General features: G+C 48.8%; 1 protein-coding gene across 1 annotated transcript in view; it reads right to left on the reverse strand.

Moving 5' to 3' along the window:
- SLCO3A1 (solute carrier organic anion transporter family member 3A1) overlaps positions 1 to 17,370 on the reverse strand; it is a 240,524-nt gene extending 223,154 nt beyond the window's left edge. The window contains exons 1-2 of the mRNA XM_029952294.1: positions 17,365 to 17,370; positions 16,579 to 17,044 (exon numbers count right to left, since the gene is read on the reverse strand). Coding sequence (XP_029808154.1) covers positions 16,579 to 17,044; positions 17,365 to 17,370 — 472 coding nt within the window. The remainder of the gene's footprint in view (positions 1 to 16,578; positions 17,045 to 17,364) is intronic.
- Positions 17,371 to 21,772: the final 4,402 nt, after the last annotated feature.

Here is a 21,772-nt window from a genome sequence, read left to right on the forward strand (position 1 = left end):
TGATCAGTTCTTTAGAGCTAACAACCAATTTATAAAAATTACAGGTGGGGGACAGAAGAACATGCTAAAAAGCACCATCCTGTACAAAACTGCAGGACAGATTACTCAATTTATGTAACCAGGCAGGAAGGTGGGGCTAACCCTAGAGATTAAAGGGGACCTAAGAAACAAGGCAATTAATTGCAAAGCATAGAGCTCTTTAGATCTAACAAAGTGTGTGTGTTTGTTTTTAAAGAGCCAATTGGAGAAATTTGGACATTGAGTACATATGTGTTAACATTAACAAATAATCATTAGAGCATATAGCATAAGAGTAATATTGTAATTATGTTTTTCATAGAGTTCTTATCTTCTAGAAATAAATACTAAGTATTTACATACAGAATGATCGATCAAAAATTTCTGAAACCATACATCTGATACAACCAAAGAGAAGAGAGACTGGGTGCAGACAGAGATGAAACAAGGCAGGCCACGTGTTGATACTAATAAGGAGCACACTGAGATCTAGTCAACTAGCCTATTTTGGTATGCGTTTCATATTTCCCATAATAAAAAATCAGTTATTCTACAAAATCTCAGCCTTGGGTCAGCCACAATCAGTGGAAGTTATATTCAACTCTGATCACTTACTTACTAAGGGATATCGACTTGAGACTAGTAACTTCATTCTGCTGAGCCTCAGTCTACTATTCTGTAAAATGGCCAGGATGCAGGGGAAAGGAGAGACTCATTTCTGAGTGCCCGGCATGTGGAATGCACTCTCCCAGGGGAGGCTTCCCACCACCCAGAGCTTTCTAAGGCGACGTCAGAGAAGAACCACATCTTCCCCCCTGACATTAAATTAAAGACCCATCCAGTGGGCTCGTGGATTACGTGTCTAATCATCTCCAGCAGGAGTGATATTCTTAAAAGAATATGCTGCTGTTCTATGTGATGAATAGCTAATTCCACCATTTACACACACACACACACACACACACACACACACACACACACACACACACATATGCATGCATGCACCCAGCTAGGTGGCCTCTTTCAGACCGGCCCTACATGATTCACAGAAAGTAAAACAGTCTCCCCAGCTGCAAACGCTCACCAGTTTTCAACACACATGCTTTCGCCAGCCAGCCTGCCAGTTAGTTCAGAGACCTTGCCTTCCTCTGAGCCTGCGTGAGAGGCTTCGTCAAGTCACTTCTTGACCAGATAACGCATCGCATCAGGGATCAGCACTTGACACCAATGACAAATGACATCAAAGTTCCTGCTTTGAGAACATGCGGCATGTTGTGTCTTTTCTCCAGCACCAGCTATGGTTTGGAAGACGGTGTGTCTCTTTGCAAGGCTGAGTCATTACTCACACTTGTAAAATATTCCTGAGCACATTTGGTGAGTATTTTCCAACTCTACATATACACATGCATGTGTGGATTCCCATAAGCCTGGTGCTTCAACCTGCCCTCCCTGTGTTCCAAGCTCTTGGTTTTTGTGACAGTCGCTGGCAGAGTTTGCTGGGATGCAGAGGAACACATGCCTTGGAGAAAGATCTCCCCTGGCTCGAGTCCCCATACTGTCCCTTACTGGGCAGGTTACCGATCTCTATGTCCCGACTTCCTTCCATAAAATGCAGACAATAAAACCTAACTTAAAGGATTTTTTCAAGAATCACACTGGATAATATACCTAGAGAACTTTGCCCAGTCTCTGGCCCACAGAATGTGCTTTGTAAATGCCTGATATTATTATTACACTCACGGTCTGATGCTAGGTCTCACCCATCCATGTATCCCTCCCCCGCCCCCAGCACCTGCACTAGGCCTGACATACGGTAAGCTCACAATTAATATCTGTTAAATCAATGCACGAATGGAATGGAGACCATTAAATTTAACCTGTCTCTATTTGTTAAAAAGGAGTCAAGTGGGGACGGGCCTGGGGGCTCAGTCAGTTAGGCATCCCACTTCAGCTCAGGTCATGACCTCACAGTTCGTGAGTTCAAGCCCCGCGTCGGGCTCTGTGCTGACAGCTCAAAGACTGGAGCCTGCTTTGGATTCTGTGTCCCTTCCCCGCTTGCACTCTGTGTCTCAAAAATAAACACTAAAAAAAAAACAGTTTTTCTAAAAAGGAGTCAAGTCTCTCAAAATATAATATATATAACGACATAACCATACTGTCATTACTCAATGAGCATATACTGAAATTCAGTTCAACTCCATGCAGATGCCTTGGAACTTCTGTAACAGAGGTTCCAGAACAATGTGCATCTATTCAGGTTCATAAACATTCAGAGCATCCTTGGAGCCTCAGCAAGGGGCCGGCCGGACAACCTGGACACAGGCCAGACTGCACTCAGTGAGACTCATCAAACGTAGACACACTCATCCAGGTGAGAAGTGCTAAGGGCCTGGCCTGAAATGACTGAGGTAAATGAAGAGGAGACAGAGACCGGACACCAGAGACCTTCAGAAGCCATGATCAGTAAGCGGCGGTGGCTTTTAAATGCAAGGGATGGGAAGAAAAGGGCAGGGTGAAAATTTAAGGACACGAATTTTGGACTTAGTGAGCTCAACACCACCTTAGGATACCCAATTAGAGTGCCGATTTTTTTTTTTTTTTGAGAGAGAGAGAAAGAGAGAGTGCACGAATGAGCAGGGGAGGGGCAGGGAGAGAGAGAGAGAGGAGACTGAGGATCCAAAGCAGGTTCTGCACCGACAGCAGCAAGCCCGATGCAGGGCTCGAACTCACCAACCGGGCGATCATAACCTGAGCTGAAAGCAGGCGCTTAATTGACTGAGCCAACCCCAGCGCCCCGAGAGCTGACTTTTAACAAGCCAGAAATGCATTGCACACAGATGTTCATACAGCACTAGTCACCATTGCCAAGTGGTGGAAGCAATCCAAATGCCCATTGAGGAATAAACAGATAACCAAAATGTGGTATATACACACCAAAGGATATTATTCAGCTTTTAAAAAGACAGGAAGTTCGGACGCAGGCTCCAGCGTTGGATGCAACTTAAGAACACTCTGCTAAAATGGAACAAGCCAGTGACAAGAAGATAAATACCATAGGACTCCACTTAGAAGAGTTAACAAAGAGTAGTCAGACCCTGTAAGGCCAGAGAGCAGAATGGTGATTGATGGGGGCTGTTCCCCGAGTACAGAGTGTCAGTTCTGCAACACGAAAGTTCTGGAGAAATGCTGCACAACAATGTGCATACAGTTAACACTACTGAAATGTGCATTTTTTTATATGGGTAAGATGGTGAGTTTTAGGTTATTATTTTCTTTTTACAATTAAAAAATTAAAAAAAAATAAGCTTGGGGTGCCTGGGTGGTTCAGTCAGTAAAGCATCCAACTTTGGCTCTTGTAGTTCGTGAATTCAAGCCCTGCGTCAGGCTCTATGCTGACAGCTCACAGCCCGGAGCCTGCTTAGGATTCTGTGTCTCCTCTCTCTGCCCCTCCCCTACTCATGCTCCGTCTCTCTCAAAAATAAACAAACATTAAAAAAATTAAAAAGCTAGAAACATGAATCTGGAGTCATGAGCCAGAGGCGCGCCCAACTTCCCCTCTGCACTAACTTGGTGGCTCATACCCACTCTCTGACCTCTGAGCCCACCGTCCACCCTCCCAGGTGGGGCCAACAGGAGATGGGCATTTGTCTGTAGGTAACGAAGAAGCTGGCAGGACAGTGTGGGGGAACATATTCTGGGGAGAGCATGTAGCTACCTGGACACGATGCCCTTTGGGATAGCGCAAGGTCCTTACCGCCCTCCAGCCCCTCAGGCCCCCCCTCCTCCTGTCACAGTTCATTGCCATGGCCATCCTACTCTGGAAGGTCTTCAGAACACCACCTGTCCGGACAATGCAGGCTGCTAATTATCTTCTCATGTTCAAAGGCCTTGGGCATTACAATATTTCAGCTCATTGCTCTCTGCCTGTTCTTTAATCTTTCTTCCTCACCTGTTCCTCTCTGATCCACAAAGCCTTTTTATTTTCCCTTCTTACCATTTTTGTCACTGTGGCCGAGTGAGGTACACATATGCTCACGCCTGACTTGTGGAGCAAAGCAAGCCGGCTTGGCCAGGCCTGGGAGTGAACAAAACAAAACACAACACAACAAAACCAAAGAAAACACCCAAGTCCGTGTTGTGTAAGAGCAGTGACAGTGTACCAATTAAAGGCTGCGGGCCCGAAATGTAAACAAAACCTTCCAGGGAGTGTCTGTCACTTTACTACAGGGAGACTGTGAAAACAACTCACGCAGTTTTCTCCGTAGGAACAAAGCTTTATCTGATGAGAGTTCTAACAATTCCCACGGAGAAGCCAGGCCCTGAGCGCCCTATGGCATCAACCTCTTTCAGGTGAGACACTCCTCAAGGTTTCATGCTTTACTGCTAAAATCAGGAACAATCCCAGGTACTTAGTAGAGGGAGCAGAAGGGGGAGAGAGAGAGAGAGAGAGAGAGAGAGAGAGAGAGAGAGAGAGAGAGAAACCTCCCTCTGCCTGTTTCCTCATCCGTACAATGAGAAGAGCAAACCCTGTCTCTGGGCTTGAGGAGGCGGGTGCGAGAGACCACAGGCAAAGCACTGCATTCTCTGATGCGTAGCAAAGACACCATAAAGGAGAGCTCACGTATACAGTGGTGTCGAATTATTCAAACCCACACATGCTTGATGCACTTGTCCAAACAAGCAGACAGCTGTTAAATTCTCTTTGTGACCACAACGATTCCTAAAATTAAACACTTGCTCACAACCAGTAACGAGGTGGTTTTCTTTTATTAAAGAATAAAATAAAAGCACCCACGCAGGAGACGTTTTGCTCTTTACGCCACCTCACGGCCTCGGAGTCTTGCCTTCAGCCCAGAATCGTAGGTGTTAATGCACACAGAGACCAGTCCAGCCCATCCGCCTGGATCAAGGCAAGGCTCTCTGCCCCGTGATGCAAAAAGACGGATGGAGTCTGGGGTACGCGAAATAATTCAGATCTAATAATAGACACCACTGGGTTTCTGAAGGTTCCAAGTGTCCATACACAATTTTAGAATCTATCAGACCCTTGCGGTACTAAGGAGGCCTCTTGCTGGGAATCCAAATTCCCTTCGTAAACTCCATTAACGGCCCACAAGGCAGGTGGGCAAATGGGAATGTTCTTATCGGAATAATGCCTTGGGCAGAAAAGGAGGTACTGGCAAATCACATCGACTTGTGCCACATGCTTAGACCATTAGAGATAAAGAGAGAACAACACTTCTTCTTGGAGAGAGATTAGGACGTGCCCAACCCCCAAACCCTGCCCCTCTTCAACCTGAACCAGCCGACCACAGGCATCGATAAAGACAGAAAGGGGGTTTCTTAAATGCAGCGAACTGTCCCAAAAAGTGTGGGATAAAATGTTTTGCCCATACTAACGTTGCCAACTTCATTCGTGTCCCCTGATGATTTTCTGGGGTCCCTCACAACTTTCTGCTTACTTGTTTAATTGCCTGGGAGAATTTTTCTTAGTAGGAACACACATGGAAAGTTTTGACTTCAAGAGTTCAGAGGACATTATGAACCACTGCATTTTTAAAATGTTTTTGCTTTTAGAGCAAAAAAAAAAAAAATAAAAAGTTGATTTTATCTTTGCATCAGTGCAAGCCAGCACAGAAAATTTTGCTGAATATTACCCAAAACACCCACAGTTAGGCTGAAAGTAGGGATGGAAAATTTTAGCCCCAAAGGAATTTTTTTTGGGCGGTGGAAGGGGCAGCGCAGGAGGGGGGGGCGTGACTGGGAGGGTGTCTCCAGAGCCGGGAACACATTCTGACTTCTCACCCACAGTTGCCCAAGTGACGCTCAGATGCTTCCTGTTTGAGGTCCAGGGCTCCCCGGAGAGCGGATCAAGCTGACAGCTGAACAGTGCACAACATTCCATCTGTCACTCTGCACAGCCCATCACCTTGACTATCTTGGTTTATCTTACCCCAAGTCACCCACCCTCACTGCCTGCCCAACGTAAATACTTTCTGTGATTCTAACCTTTCTGGGATCTGGAACCTCTTAGAGAAGACAGTCAAAGCTTCCCCACAAGAGCGCACACACATCTCCAAATAATTCCAGAAGGTCCTGGATCCCTCCTCTAGAGCACATCCAAGAAACGTTAGTTTGAAGCAACCCCACTACGTAGTCCCCAATGTCTCTTCACCCTCGGAAGGCAAGCTCCCGAGCCCCAGCTCTCCGGTCTACACCTGTGTTTTCTGTAAGTTCCATCGGCCACCTCACACGTTGGTGGGTTCAGAGGTTTGTCTGTTGGGAGCAAAAATAAGCACGTGCACACGCACACGGCTTGGCAGGAATGAAACAGCAAAGCCAAGTCCCAAATGGCAGACGCTCACTTAGCCTCCTTGCCGCTAACGATAGGAAGCCATTGCTGGGAGTGAAGGCAGCTCTGGCCGAGCACAGTCACATAAAGGAGTCAGGATCAGTTAGCTTTCTTCCATTCCATCTACAGCACCACCCAGCAATAAGCCAACGTGCTGGACACTCTCCTGTCCCCATAAGCGATTTGCTATTAAGCACAACCCATGCCTGCCAATGGGTTATTTTTAAACACTTTGCTTGTTTGTTTGGGATGATCAGGGAGAAACTGGAGGAGGCATTCCTTTTGATTTCCAGGACTCTTTCTTGCAACTTAAAGGCTATGAAATAATGAAATAAAACTGAATCAGAACTTCCAACCTAACCCTGTTCATTGAATGCGGGCCGTTAGGCGTTGTTCAGGTCTTCAGTGTAGCACGGGTGAACATCATGGGATCATAAGAGCTCTCTGACCAAAGCACAACTATCTCACGTGAAACGCTACCCCCGTCGGAAGGTGTGCGGTCAAATCTTAAGAGGAAAGCAATCCAGCTCAACTCTTCCCGTGACGTGACAGGGCTTTCAAGCCTGTGACCTGCAAACACTGTCCGGGACCATTTGTGCTCAAGGAACTGGGATTCCAAAGGCTACAGGTTCATTCAGGCAGAGCTGGAACCAGGGAGCCCTCTTGCCTTCTCTCCCCCGTCATCTACCTTCTTTATGAGGTCTTCACTCCTAGGTCAACTTCCCTGCACGTGGCAGCAATGACAGACACCGGAATCTCCTGACATTAAGTTTCTACAGGCAGCAGGCCTAGGAAAGAAAGTGGCTTCTTTCTGTCTCTCTCACTCTGAGTCCCTCTGTCAAACCTCACGGTAGACTTTGATCGTCACAATCTGTGGGCTAATCCTTGTATATGAGAGCCCTTGTCTGCGTCATGGCCAGCCACGCCTGGATCACATGATCATGTCTGCAGCCCATGCTGGGGAAAGGCAGCATTCAGTCACAAAAATGAGGTGCTAGATAGGCAAAAAGCCACAACAAAGATGCTTACATGAGGCATTTTAACACAAGAATCCTCTAGCAAAGAACTCCCTCCCCCCTGAAGAGGAAGAGGAAGGCCATTAACCTCTAATATCAGTGTTAACAGCAAAATCACAATCCTTTATAGAAACCAAACCCTTCACACAGCTGCTCTCACGGAATGCCTCTTGCAGGTGAAAGGGGAGAAAAGGAGATAAAGCCAAGATCATTCTATGTCAAAAAGAAGCAGTCTGCAAATAAACTAAAGAAAAGGAATACACAGATTATTCAGGAAAATAGCTCAGAACCTTTTATATTTAAGAACAATGCCTGTGTTACTGTTGAAAGGAAAAGTGAAATGAATCTTCTTTCAAGAGGCAGGTGCAGTAAGAGGTTGGTGGTATAGAAACAAAGTGCCTTTGAGATTCTGAAGGAAGGAGCCCACCCCAACCCTGCCCTGCGCACTGTGAATCTTCTCTAGGTCAGTCTGGGCCTCTCAGGTCTTATGTCGAATCATCAAACACTTGAATGCCAAGTTCTAAAATCTCTCAGCAAAGATGCACTCACACACACAGGAAACATCCAGGCCCCAACCAGCCCCAGATGGTATTGGTTTCTACTCTAACCCTCCCTTCAGACACTCCTGAGAAACAGTTTTCTTCATCCAGACAAGCTTAGCTGGGAAAAAATGGCTGAATTTCTTTTCCATTCTGTGATTCCCATCCTTATGGAGAAAGCGGCAAAACCTCAGCTGGAATAGCATCCTGAGCTCAGCAACAGGTCCTGGGCTCCTTCCTCTCTTCCACACTGTGTCCTGTATTGGGGCAAGAGCCCCCCACTCCCCTCCCCTGCATCCCCAACCCAACGCCCAGATCACCTGCGATCACATAGATAACACTATTTATTCTGGCTATGGCATCCATGATGTGTAACTGCTTTCCTTACCACCTGGCTTCCTTTCTTGTTTTATTTATTTGCTATTCAAAAGGCAAATGCAATTTGAAACGGATGACATAGAGCAGAGTCCAGAATGACAAGCCATCAATGTATTCAAGCTGGCTTCTGCATTGTTGACCCAAGGGGGACTTGGAGAGGAGGTCAACGAGTTGGTGATTCACTCCACTTGAAAACAATGGATTTCTGATCACTCTTAAAAAGCAGAAGATGGGGCCAGACTGACTTTGTGTTCCCACAGGGAGCCAAATGGTGAGGATGAAGCAAAAACCCTCAGGACCTCATTTGCTGGCTGAGTCCCTATGACACTCAAGATTACTACCCTGAGCAGCAGATGTGGCCCGGGGCCGACAACAAGAGCACCCACACCCCTGGCCAGCCCAAGGCATCTTGTCACGACACACTTGTGCCTCACTTACTCATCTTCTGGGAAAACGTCACAGCGAGGCCAAAGGGCTGCCTTTCAGTTCACACTGAATCCTCTGCACTAACCCAAGCTTTTACGTCTTCAGCCAATGTGGATGGACGTGGCTCAAACCACAGAGAGGTTCATCATTCAGATGCCCAACGAGCACATTCCAGCATTCCTAGATTGATACCCTGCAGTCATCTTCGTGATAACACAATAACTTCATATTCAATTGATATATTAAGAAGTTTACAATAGGTCCATTAAAAGTAGGTTTACATATATAGTGTGGCCCTAACTAAAATACGAAAGAAAAAGGCTGGAATGAAATGTACCTAAATTGACAATAGCTTTCTATAGGTAACAGGATTAGAAATTAGTTATGTTTTATTATATTTTGAGTTTTCCCAATTTAACTAAAGTGAGAATACATGCTTCTGAAAAACTGAGCCGATATTAAGAAGCACATGAGGAAGTAATGTGTCAAAACCCAGAAAGCTAACCAATAGATCACGCTGTGGCAATGGCCATACTCGAGGGCGCCTCCGACCTCATGTGAACCAGATCGCATGCTGGCTGGGGCCATGCAGCTCTTCATGTACTGTGAGATGAGCCACAGGAAGGGGTCTGCAGGCAACCAGGAGCCCTGCTGATGTAAGGCAGGACTGAAGAGGTTGCTATTCTTAGATCTACTAAGTGGATTATGTCCCAAGCTGAAAATCAGGATCCAACTGCTCTTGTCAAAAAGACCTGCCTGTGTGTTTCAATAAGTCACTTATCTTGCACCTCACTTTCCACATCTGGAAATGGAGAGGACAGGACCATGAAGAGGAACAGGACAGCGTTTATTGATCGGTCTCCACCGTGGACAGGGTTCCTGATGCAAATGATAGCAAGGCAGAGCCCTTCAAGGTAGAGATCCGGCCTCCTTTTACCGCTAAGGAAACAGGCTGAGGTCAACTGGAAAGATGTCCAAAATCCTGGTGGCAAATCTGAAGGGGAGCCAGCATTTGAATCTCAAAACTGTCAGGGACTCCAGAGCCCACGCTGAGAGTCCTGTCCAAGGTCACCCAGGCAGTGAGCACAGAAGTGATTCCATGAACCATGGGGCATGAATTATGAGCAGCTGAAAATGAAAAAGAAGCACCTAGCAGCCCAGGCAATATGCAAGTGGCAGATAAGAACCCCGCGCACATTTCCTAGCACGTTGCTAACACACACTGAAAATGGCATGTGACCAGCAGCTGGGGAGAGCGGGTGGCACACAGCCAAAACAAATTGACCAGTGTTACAGTGTCATTTATTTTAGAAAAAGAAATTAATGAGGGAAACTTCAATATCAATGAAGTTGCAAGACTATAATGAGTTAGGCTTGCTCCCACGAGGGAGAGCTTTTTAATTATTTTTTCAGATGAACTGCAGTCACAGTGTATTTGATCCATACCCGACCCACGCTCTTTGGGAGAGTTAAAACACATTTTACCCAATGTCAAGTTAAAATAAAAACGCATCAGAAGCAAAAAGACCTCTGGGCTCCCAGGGCTCCGGGGAGAAGTTTGGTTCTCTCTGGATGCCGGCTGGTATCACAGTGACCTTTGTGCTGAACAAACACTTGGCAGAGGAAATCTGAGAATAATTTCTTCGCATCAAATAGAACACAGCGGGCTCCACTGGGTTCTCAATATAAGTGATAAAAAAAAAAACACGACACATTTGTGTCCAATACATGTGCCACACAACGCGGAGCAATTGCTCTGTGAATTCAGGCAGTCTGCAAGGGCCCATTCTTCCTGGTAATTCAGAGGCTCCCACAGGAAGGCCTCTCGAAGAATCCCTTTCCTCTGGCCAGCCTCCATTCCACCTAAGACTTCGGTCTCGGTATCCTTACCCATGGGCACGTATGCACACGCATGCGCATGTGCGGATCAGTGTCACATGTGGATATGCCTGCCAAACACGCTCACACAACTCAAAATGATCTGGTTTCACCCCTATCCCATTCTGCATTTTGAAAACAACATCGTGCACTTCTAATAAAATTGCCCAGAACTATGTAGACACACACACAAATGAGTGCACATAAAAGTGGTAAAATCTGCATAAACTCCACAGTTTTGACCATGTTACCACTGGGGGAACCTGGTATGGGGGACTTTGCTGTACTTTGCAACAACTTGTGATTCTAGAATGATCTCAAGATAAAAAGGGTTTTATTTTTATTTTTATTTTTTAATGTTTATTTTTGAGAGCAAGAGAGAGACAGAGTACAAGCAGGGGAGGGGCAAAGAGAGAGAGGGAGACACAGAATCCAAAGTAGTTGCAGGTTCTGAGCTGTCAGCACAGAGCCTGACGTGGGGCTCGAACTCACAGACTATGAGATCATGACCTGAGCCGAAGTTGGATGCTCAACCGACTGAACCACCCAGGTACCCCCAAAGGGATTTTTTTTTTAAGCTACATCTTCAAATAATTTCTTGGGCACCACACACACACACACACACGCACACGCACACACACAGCAGTTCTTTATAGAAAGTTAGGGTAAAAGACCCAAGGGTCTTGGCTGAGTTTGGTACTGATCCCCTCGGTACCGGTTACAGGATGAATCACGCCCTGCCCCCCACCCCACACCGGTTCCTATGTTGGGGCGCTAACCTCCAGGACTGCAGTACATGTCTGTGTTTGGACACAGAGCCGTAAAGAGGTAATAAGGTTAAATGAAGTCACAGGGGTGGACTCTAATCCTATTTAACTGTTGTCCTTTTAAGAGGAAATTAGGACACCAGGAGCCCCCAGGGGTGTGAGCACACGGAGGAAAGACCCTGTGAAGGGAGGAAGAGGAGGAACAGGAGCCATCTGTCTCTCAGGATACCTTGATCTTGGACGTCCAGCTTCCACAACCATGAGAAAGTACATTTCTGTGGTTTAAGCGATCCAGTCTGTGGTGTTAGGTTAGGACAGCCTTAGCAAACTAATACAGGACCCACATCCTCCGTCATCTGGTTTGTCCCCTGGTAATGAGCCCCCACAGCATGCATTTCCATCAGGGAAATGGTGGCTCAAGGGTGGCAGGAAGGCCAAGTCAAGTAAGGAGCAAAGGTCCTAGCACAGAAGAGCTAAGTCACAGATAACTCCTTCCCTACCCCCTGCGAGGCTGGTGCTCAGACAGCTGGTGAACTATCAAAACATGGAAGAGAGGGGCGCCTGGGGGGCTCAGTCAGTTGAGCATCTGACTTCAGCCCAGGTCATCATCTCACAGTGTCCGAGTTCGAGCCCCACATTGGGCTCGCAGCTGCCAGTGTAGAGTTCACTTCTGAGCCTCTGTCCCCTCTCTCTGTGCCCCTCCCCTACTCACATTCTCACTCTCAAAAATAAATAAAACATTAGAAATGATACTAAAACACACGCACAAGAGAGATTGCAAGTCTTCTGGGGGGCACCCAAGGGGCAGAGCCAGTAAGGGCGTGTGGGAAGCCGTAAGGAGACAGATTTCTAACAACACAAGTACAAATACCTAATGGCTGTCGTGGTTCAAAAAGGGAATCAACAGCAACATGAGGAAAGAGTCTGTGTCATCTCTGGAGAGAGGGAAGCAGAAGGCAGAACACACGAGTCACCCTTGGCTCTAACCTGCACCCATCTCTACTCAAAGCAGCAGTGGTGGCTCCACACCCCTATCCAGGGCTGTGAGCCGGGACCACCCTCCACTCTCCCTCCGGTTCCCACACCTCGGGCTGCCACCCACTGTCCCTTCCAATCACACCTTCCCCCTCAGCTCTGAGGCACACTCTCTTCCCTTCTTGCTGGCTCCTGAGCGGCAGGCCCTGACTTGTACCTGACTGCCTGGACCATCCCCTACCCCTCTCCCCCCCAGCCCCCGCCTTGGGATACATCCCAGACACACATGGAGAAACCCCCACCCTCAGACCCCCAGTCCAGCTCCGTTCAGCTACCTTATCTCAGGCAAATCATTTAACTGCTCAGAATCATGGGGTCCCATCTGCCTTAATGACAACAGCAAAGATTTAAAACAAAAACAAAACCCATGTCCAACAATAGAGGGCATTAAATATTACAGTACAGAACCACTAGAGAATGTTAGGCATGCAGTAGTAACATCACAGAAGATTACTTAGTAACGTGGGGTAATGTGCATCAAATATTAAGTGAAAGGCATTCATTATGAACACATTTTTGGAGAAGAGCGTACCAATGCAGGAAAAGACTTTCTGTAATCAAAGCTAAGAAAAATTATTATTTTAGGTTTATTTCTTTATTTGGGGGGAAAGCAAGAGTGTGTGTGTGCAAGCAAGGAAGGGAGGGGCAGAGAGAGAGAATCCCAAGCAGGCTCCACACTGTCAGCACGGAGCCTGACTCGGGGCTCAAACCCATGAACCATAAGATCGTGACCTGAGCCGAGATTAAGGGTTGGATGCTCAACCAACTGAGCCACCAAGGAGTCCCAGGAGTAAAGATTCTTTATTCTTCCTCCATACTTCCAAAGTTGTCAATAAACACATTATGCTTTTTAACTAGGAATAAAGTTATTTAAAAAAAAAAATCTCTACCACTCTCAGGTCACCTTTTTCTTCCTCAAAGAGGACAAGGTTGCAGCCAGTTGCCATAGCAACCTAATGAAAGGACACCATGAGTCCATTGCATGATCCTACTTATTCCTGCCGACAGTACATCTTGCCAGGTTTTGAACTTGGAAAACACAGAACCAGCTGAGAAAACTGGGCTAATGGAGGGTCACGCCACAGGCTGGAGGCTCACTGAGCAGACTCCCAAAGGGTCTATTCTTGGACCCTCGTCATGCCCCACATCGAATGGTTTCCATTTCCCCTCTCACCCTTCAGTCCATCTAGGAAGAAAGAGTGCCACGTGCCACCCACAGGTCATTGTCTAGCTCCGTGAGGCTTGGCTCCGCACCGGGCGTTCGTGAAAAGCCTGCCAGCAGAGAGTCATATTCCCATTCAGCGGGTTTTGTCCCCTGGTAATGAGCTCCCTTGGCTCCCTTTCCTCATGCTGGAAAGGGGCAGACACAGATTGGTGCCAGCCAGAGAGAAGCCCCTTGTGAATGGCCCTTCGAGGAACCCAGGAGCCTGGCAGTGGCCCAGCTGCAGGAGTCCACAGCAAATAATCATTCCAGTGGACAGGCTCTGCTGGACTCAAGACAGAACGCTCCCATCTCCCCTGCATGAAGAGGCCCTGGGCATGGCCGCCACACGGGCACATGGCACTGACTGGCACTGTGCAACCCAGAGGCATGCCTGGTCTCCAGTGGCCTGTGGCTGAGACTACACGGTCATCACCCCCTTCCCCGATAACACCCACAGGAATGGCTCAGCTGTGAATAAGCCTGGGTTTTACAAATGAAAGTCCTTATAATCCTTTCCATCTACAGTCCACACTCACATTACTAGGCATATGACCAATGGCCGGCTGTGGCCCCTGCTCTCTTCACCAGCTCTGCAGGAGCTGGAAGCAGGGGACATACGTGTGCATCCATAATCCATACCCATAGTCCCGGCACCTTCAGACTCCCCTCCGCTCTCCAGGCAGCATCCAAGGCTGTAATTCATCAGTCCCTCTCAGTTGGTTCCCCCAAATACCTCCTGAAGCTTGAAGTGGCTTCAGGAACTAGCTCTCCTTTAGAGGGTTGATAAATGCTAAAATATCCTCACGGTTGCAAACACTTCCTTATATCCTGTACAATGTGTGAACAGAGCAATTACCCTCTGCTGTGGTCTTCCTAAACTGTTCCTGGAAGAATCCAAAGCTTGCATGGAATAATAAGGCCCTCCACTGATGCCAGTCTCTGCAGAAGGCTCATTCTTTCCTGCTCCCTGGAAATGCAGACCCATAAAACCAGTTCAGAGGCACTCAGAGAGCCCATCGCAATGGCTACATGCTGTCATGTTTTGGGGTTTGCCAGATGGACCAGTGCCACCAAGATGTCCATGCACCAAATGGATACTGCCAACTCTAGCTATCACAGAAGAAAGAAGATGGTGCCCAAGTAGAAATTTGCCCCAAACATTCTTCCTAACGAAGACTCACGGCAAATCCCATAGATGTTGCCTCAGAACTGGAGATGGCCCTTTGCCTCGAATGGTCAGCCCCACTGCCCATGCCCCCCTCCCCCACCCAAAACCGAAGCTTCTCTTCATCCTAACACTTTGCACACACAAACCAGGCTCCTCCCGGTGCAGGGAAAGACCACAGCCTAAGACGGCAGAGAGACTTGCAGAAGAGGGTTCTAGGCCCCTAGGAGGGAGGACTATGGAGCAGTTTTTCTGCTTGATTCTATCCTCAGAGATAAGAACTCCACTTTTCATTCCCCCATTTAGTTTTCTGAGCTCTAGATTTATCTACTTACTATAACTGCTACCGGGAAACATCTCTCCCACGGTCTCAGGATGCCATCAGTCAAGTCCTAGACCAACAATCTGGCTGGACCTCAGGAAGCTATCTGACTACATGCTGTGGCCCATGTCCTAGTCTGCAACAGACTCACTTGGGGTGGCTGTCACTCGAGCTTTAGAAGTAACACAATGTAAATGACATCCACAGTACCCATCCTAACCACAGGGGGAGAGGGTCTGGCTGTCACCGGTCCAGGAAGTCTCCTCTCCTGCATCGTGTTCTACAGTGAAGTCATTTCCAGGCCCCAGGTGCGCCAGCCCTGGATGGAGAGGCACACACTTCCCAACCACCCTTTGTACCCTGAGCCTGTTCTCAGAGAACTGTGAACATTTGCAACAAAGGTGTTCAACGAAAGCATTTACTCCAAGGCTGGGACGGAAAGTCAGAGAGCAAACTTAGCAAACTTGAGCTGCATATGGGTTCCAAACCCTCCTAACTCATTAGCCTTGGGCAGTGGAGGAAGCTGCATGGATAGAAAGCTTTATGTCAAACTCTGTTCAAGTTCTATTCTAACCTCAACACTTTACGTGATCATTAACTTAAGATGCAAAAAGTTTCCACAGGTAGAAGTTATTCTGCCAAACCTTAGCTCTCAGTGAGTGGGGTCAGGTCTTAATAATCCACACTTAGTCAACAAGGGACAGAGATGCTCACCAGGCCCTCACACTGCAGATAACCTTGCCACAGTGACCAAAAGCAGGGACTGAGGACCCCATTTGTTGCAAGAACAACTCACACACAGAGGTTTCTTAACCCTGTAACCTGTGAAGGGCTTCTACCTTCCCAGGACAGAACGACCAAAGCTATGATGGTGTGAAATTTAAAACTCACACATACCTTATTTCTTCCTAAATACCCAGTTCCTGCGCATGCCCCCAATGTGGAGTTACCAGAAGTCACCAACTCTGAATGATACCAAATGCCAGCGGTGGGGGAACGCAATCATGGCTCCCTTAGAACTTCAATAGGGCGATGACCAGAAGATCATATTGATTATTAAAAACTGGGGTTTCCAAGGTGTCAACCCCACGTAGACCTTGATCGCTAATCCCAGATGGCTCACAGTCCTCCTCCACATGGCACATTAATACATGCTGAACCCCCTCCTCACCACCGTCTTCCCACTTCTAGCTTCTTAAAGCTCTAGCAAAGCAGGACCTCAAAATCTGCTGCACACGGAAATCACCCGGGGAGTCCATGCCCCACCCCGCGGCACCACAGACCAACTACACCGGATTTTCTGCGGGAGCAACTCCGGCATCCCCATTTTTCAACCCCGCCCCCTGCAAACGTGCAGCCATGCCTGAGAACCGTAAAAAGTTCAGGGGGCCCACCTTGCCTTCCTCTGTCAAGGCGCCCCTGCCACTAACAGAGCATGGACCACAGGGAAGTGTACCCGGCACTGCCGCGGCTCCTACCTATGTAGAGCGAGGAGTCCTTCCTCCGCACGTGGTCGTCGATGTAGGAGACGCCCAGGGGCTGCACGGGGGTAGCACCGATGCCCAGGAGCACCTGGGCCCCAATGAGCAGCAAGTACATCATGTTGGTGGCGGTCCGGCTGCGGCAGATGAGGTCCGGGTCGGGGCCCTGGTCGCTGCCGGAGCCGTTGGCAGCGCAGACATCGCGGCCCTCGGCGCCCCAGCGGATCTCGCCCGCCTCGTACTTATACTGGTGGGTCAGGAACTCGGGCAGCGCCGACAGCAGTGCGCCCAAAGCCATGACGATGCCGCCGCAGCCGATGAGTCGCGGCCGGTGCCCTCGCGCCCCGAAGTAACTCACAAAGAGGATGAGGGCCAGGTTGCCGATCTCGAAGCTGCTGGCGATCACGCCCACGTCGGCGCTCTGCAGGTTGAACCTCCGCTCCAGGGTGGTCAGGACACTCACCTGCGGGGTGCAAAACGAAATCTCAAGGCCAATGCTACTGGAAGCCACCCAAGCAGAAGCCCCCTCCGGCCTCACAGTGCACCTGCCGAGCCGGCCCCTGACGCTGGGCATTTTCTATGGGATGCAAAAGTGACTTAGCAACCTCAACCTGAAGAGTCCTAAAAATGTTTACTTGGTATGACAGCCCCAATCAACGGTTAAAAGAATTAACTTTCCCAACTTTCCCAATGGCAAAGGAAGTTCTTTCCTGTCACCTGTTCCCATCCTGAAAGGTTCTGCCTGTATTTGGGAAGCAACACTTTTCCCTTCCCAACACCCACCACCATGCAGTCGGGCTCACGAGTCCCGTAAAAGCCTGGAAGTCCATTTTTCACACACTCCCAACTATATCCTACTTAGAGCACAGAGGCCAGGAGCTTTTTACTATGCTAGCAAAGCCTATTAGAAGAAAATAAAATGAAACAAAAACCTAGTTGGCAAAATGGATATGCTAGATTAGCTCATTGGGATCATCATTAGCTCTGTCTCCTTCTGGAAATTTCCAACATACATTTCCTTAAAGACCATCAAGGAAATACATCCCTGACTCTTCTATGCAGCCCCACCGAGGCCCCTTGGATGGAAGATTTTAAAGGCTTTCCCCACCTCTGTATTCCTGTCTGCTCTTCATTTGTTTAACAAATATTTAGTAACCTCGCCTGGTGGCTTGGCAATGCCCTAGGCAGAGAGAGAGAGAGAGAGAGAGAGAGAGAGAGAGAGAGAGAGAGAGAGAGAGAGAGAGAGAAGGAAGGAAGAGAGGATGCCTGGCCTCAAGATGCCACCTAGCAGAAAAGCACACACGCACAACTAAAACACGAAGTGACTAGATATTATGTTCAGGCTACAACTATCACATGACTAGGGTGGGGGTGGGGCAGCAAGAGCAGATGCATTCTTTCAGGGCCTGTGAGGTAGAGAGAAAATGCAAATGGCCTCCACACAGGGTATTATCAACAAGAGTCTCTGTCGTGGGAGGTCTCACAGCCCTAGCTAGGCAGGAAAGAACACTCCAGGCAAAAGGGAAAGTGTGAGCAAAAGCCGGGTGGTGCAATTTAATAACAGAAGAGAAAGCAGTTGGAAAGATGGATGGGCAACGGAGTCTAAAGAGTCACAGATGCCAGCCCAAGGAGAGGAGACAATCCCGTGCAGAGTGGTAGGGGAAAGGCGGAGCACAGAGAAGGGAACACCCAGTTTGAACCCCAGCTCTTACTCCCTTAATTAGCCCTATGATTTCGGTCAAGTTGCTTAGCCTGTCCAAGCCTTCATTTCTGTGAAACCGAAACAGTAACATCATCCTGGCCGGTGTACACAAAGATGGGAAATAACAAAAGTTCTCGTAGCACAGAGCAGTCTTTCCCTACTGAGCTGGAGAGCGTAGGGAGAGAAAGCAAAGCAGAGGGGTCCAGAACCAGGACTCTGAGTTCAGAAGGCGTGGGTCCATCCTGTGACCTTGGGCAGTTTACCGGATGCCTTCACTTCCCTGTCTATAAAATGGAGAGAAGAGAGCTACCTTCACTCCATTTTAGGAGGAATCAACTCCCTACAGGTGTAAACCTGGGTAGGGCGATCTATAACCATTGTCACTTACCTGTGGACATCCGGGAACATCAAAGGATTTTACAGAAGAGATGCCAGGTGTGGCCACATTGTGGCAAATGGATGGTGGAAGAGTAAAGAAAGGAATGTCAGCAAACTCGTAATGGGAAAAGAGAAGGGAAAGCCTGAGTCTGCACCATGGCAAGAGAAATGGGCAGGAGAACTTGAGAAACTTGTAAGGGCAGGATTCTCTTTGGAGACGCTGGGTTGCGTGCTGCGAAGAGATGAGAAGGAGAGTCCTGTGACTCTTGCCCTCCTCCAAACATTGTCAATGTCCACGCTGACAATGTACCGTCCTCAACGGATGCACCGTTGTCAATGTCCACGCATCCATGGCCCCTGATCACGCGCACACACAGCTATACCTAGGATTAGCACACCTGTTTGCCTTATGAAAAAGGACAGAAGACCAGGTGATTCCTCCTTCCCTCCTTTTCAACCCCACACGTTAAAACACCTTCTTTAACCCAGTGGTTCTCGATGCTGCCGTTAGACTGGAAGCACTTGGGAAAGGATTTCAGATGCCTGGCCCCTCCCTAGGTTTCTGACTCAGCTGGTCTCGGGGACAGCCTGGGCCCTGGGATTTTGTTACAGTCCCCAGATGGCTCGGTCCAGGGTGAGCAGCACAGCACTGATGCAATGGCACCCACGACTGTGGTCTTTTCCTCCAGCACGGGCCCTGGGGGCAAGTCCTGCAAAGCCGTGTTCTAACACTGGTACTGTGACAGGACAGCCGAGCACCCGCTCTGTTGCCCACATTCCAATTCGGATTCCTGTTTCCACCGCGCTCTCTAGCCACATCAGAGCCAGCTTGCAACTCCGTCAGTCCTAGTTACGCGGCTAGACGATTTTCCAAACACCCAAGTGTTTGCATGTGTCAAGAAAAGAGCTTTATTAGCAAGTCTGGTCTCCTTAAACTGGCTTTCAAATTCTGCCAAAGAAGTTCTTCCTGGAAGGTCTGGGTAGGAAAAACAAAGGCTTCATTTATTCACTCCTTTGCTTTGTAACACAAACACGCATGCTGGAGTAATGCTGCGTGGGAGTACACAAGACAGCCGCCTATCTGCCTGGGGAGGTGGGGCGGCAGGCTTCTCCTAGGTCTCCATGCTGAGTCTTGAGAGACGCCCAGGAATGTTGGAGGAACACATGCAAGCAGGGCCCAGTGGGCCCACTAGGGTCATCTCAAGCAGCCCAGTGGCTCTGGAGCCTGGTCACCTCCACCATGGGAGGAAAGGCAGCAGAAGCAGGAGGGTGGGTAGGTGGGAAGCCTGGCGCAGAAGCCGTTTTTCATCCCTGCCATGAGGCTTAATGACATACATATTAGGCGGCAGATCTCAAACGCGACCACGGCTCTGTTCCGCCAGGTGCGCCCCGTCATAAAACATCACACAGGTGCGGACATTTCTGATGACAGATAAGGATGGTGGGAGAGAGACAGCTGTGGGCAAAACAAAAACTAATCAGCTCTTACAGAGAGGGCGGACGTCCGTGCCTGCAGCTCCTGTCCCGCTTCGATCCTGCTCTTTGCAGAGCTGCCCGCACAGGTGACAGGAAGTAGTAGGGTCTTTGTCTCCTTGACCTGTGGCCCCTTTGCTAGCCTCAAGGAGCCCTCCGGACCAAGCGTTCTGAAAAGGTGCTTTGTGGATCAATTAGATCAGAGGCAAATGTTTTCACTCACTTAAAACACAATTTTGAGAAGATGGACTAATTAAGTATGCATGAAGCCATAAAACCCACTTGTGGCTTTTATGTGGCAGTGAACAATCCAGCAATGAGAAAGATGCGTGCTAAAGGGAACAACTGTCTTTACTTAATGGGTAACAGGACTGATGGAAAACGTCTTGGTAATTAGAGACGAAGGAGCTGTAATTTCAGCAGCAAGTCCTTGCCCTGTGCCAAGCGGATGTGAAGTTATTATTAAAAGAATACAGTATTTATCAGGTCTCTACTACCACGATTTAAAAAAAGAACACTTGCATTTCAGAATCTCCGGGAGCAGGTGTTCAAAATGCAGCTTCCCCCACCCTGAGAGGAGACCCGGGAACTAGAGATTTTGTAAGACTCCGATGGGGGGGGGGGCGGTTCTCGGACGCCCAGCTGGGGCAGAAACCAGCAACACGCCAGGGGTCCACCCACGTCCTCTCCATCAATCAGTCCCGAGCTTCGCTTCTCAACCTCAGAGGCACTAAAACCCCCCAGAAGGGTTATCACTGGCCGATTCCAACCTCAGAGCTGCAGATGCAGCGCGTCTGGGGAGGGGCTGGTGGGAATTCCGGGCTCTAAGCAGCTCTCAAGGTGGTGTCGATGGTGCTCCGGGGACCACGCTTTGAGAACCGCTGGTCCACCCTCAACAAACCTGCCCTGCTCAAGACCGAAGAGTTTCTTTGTTAAACTGCATACAAATCACAAGCACTCTCATTTTCAGTTCATAGAGACGTGCTCACGTGGGAAAACTGGGGTTGCATTTCTGGGAGGCTCACCTCGTTAGGGTACCCGAGGCACACTCAAGCCAACTGCAGCGAGGGGGGCCCAGTCCAAAAGGGAGACCTTCAGTCTATGCTGTCACAAATCCCCTCAGACGGGAGGTACCCAGAGACCGTGGCCACGGACAGATGAGCCCTTATGCACCTTCAAAACGTGCCAACGTTGTCAGGAACTCACTGAATGAGAGGCTCTTAGGAGTAGCAGCCGACAGTCAGAGCTGCTCCCGGGAACCTTCCCAGAGCTCTGTGGGTTTTCTTACTTGCTTTGGGCGTGGGGCCTGGACTGGAATCACCTGGGGGAGCTTTTGAAAACACCAGCGCCTGCCCCGCCCCCACCCCCAGGACTCTCCTACAACGTGTGAGTATTTTCAAAGCTCCCAGGTGATTCTCAGACAGGCAGGCAAGGGTCTTTGTGTGCGTAGACACGCTGTATGGACACAGCAGGAGTGCTATTACTGCGCAGATCTTTACAACCCGCAACACAGTAATTTGGGTGCAGCACGGGCACAGAGCAGCCTCGAGATCATTTCTGTCTTGGACGGCACCTGCTGAGCCTGTCCGCCCAACAGTGCCGTAGAGGGAACGATGCTTGCTTGAGCCAGCGTTAGGA

Source organism: Suricata suricatta, chromosome 9, assembly GCF_006229205.1.
Source record: "Suricata suricatta isolate VVHF042 chromosome 9, meerkat_22Aug2017_6uvM2_HiC, whole genome shotgun sequence".
In the NCBI taxonomy this organism is placed as follows: domain Eukaryota; kingdom Metazoa; phylum Chordata; class Mammalia; order Carnivora; family Herpestidae; genus Suricata; species Suricata suricatta.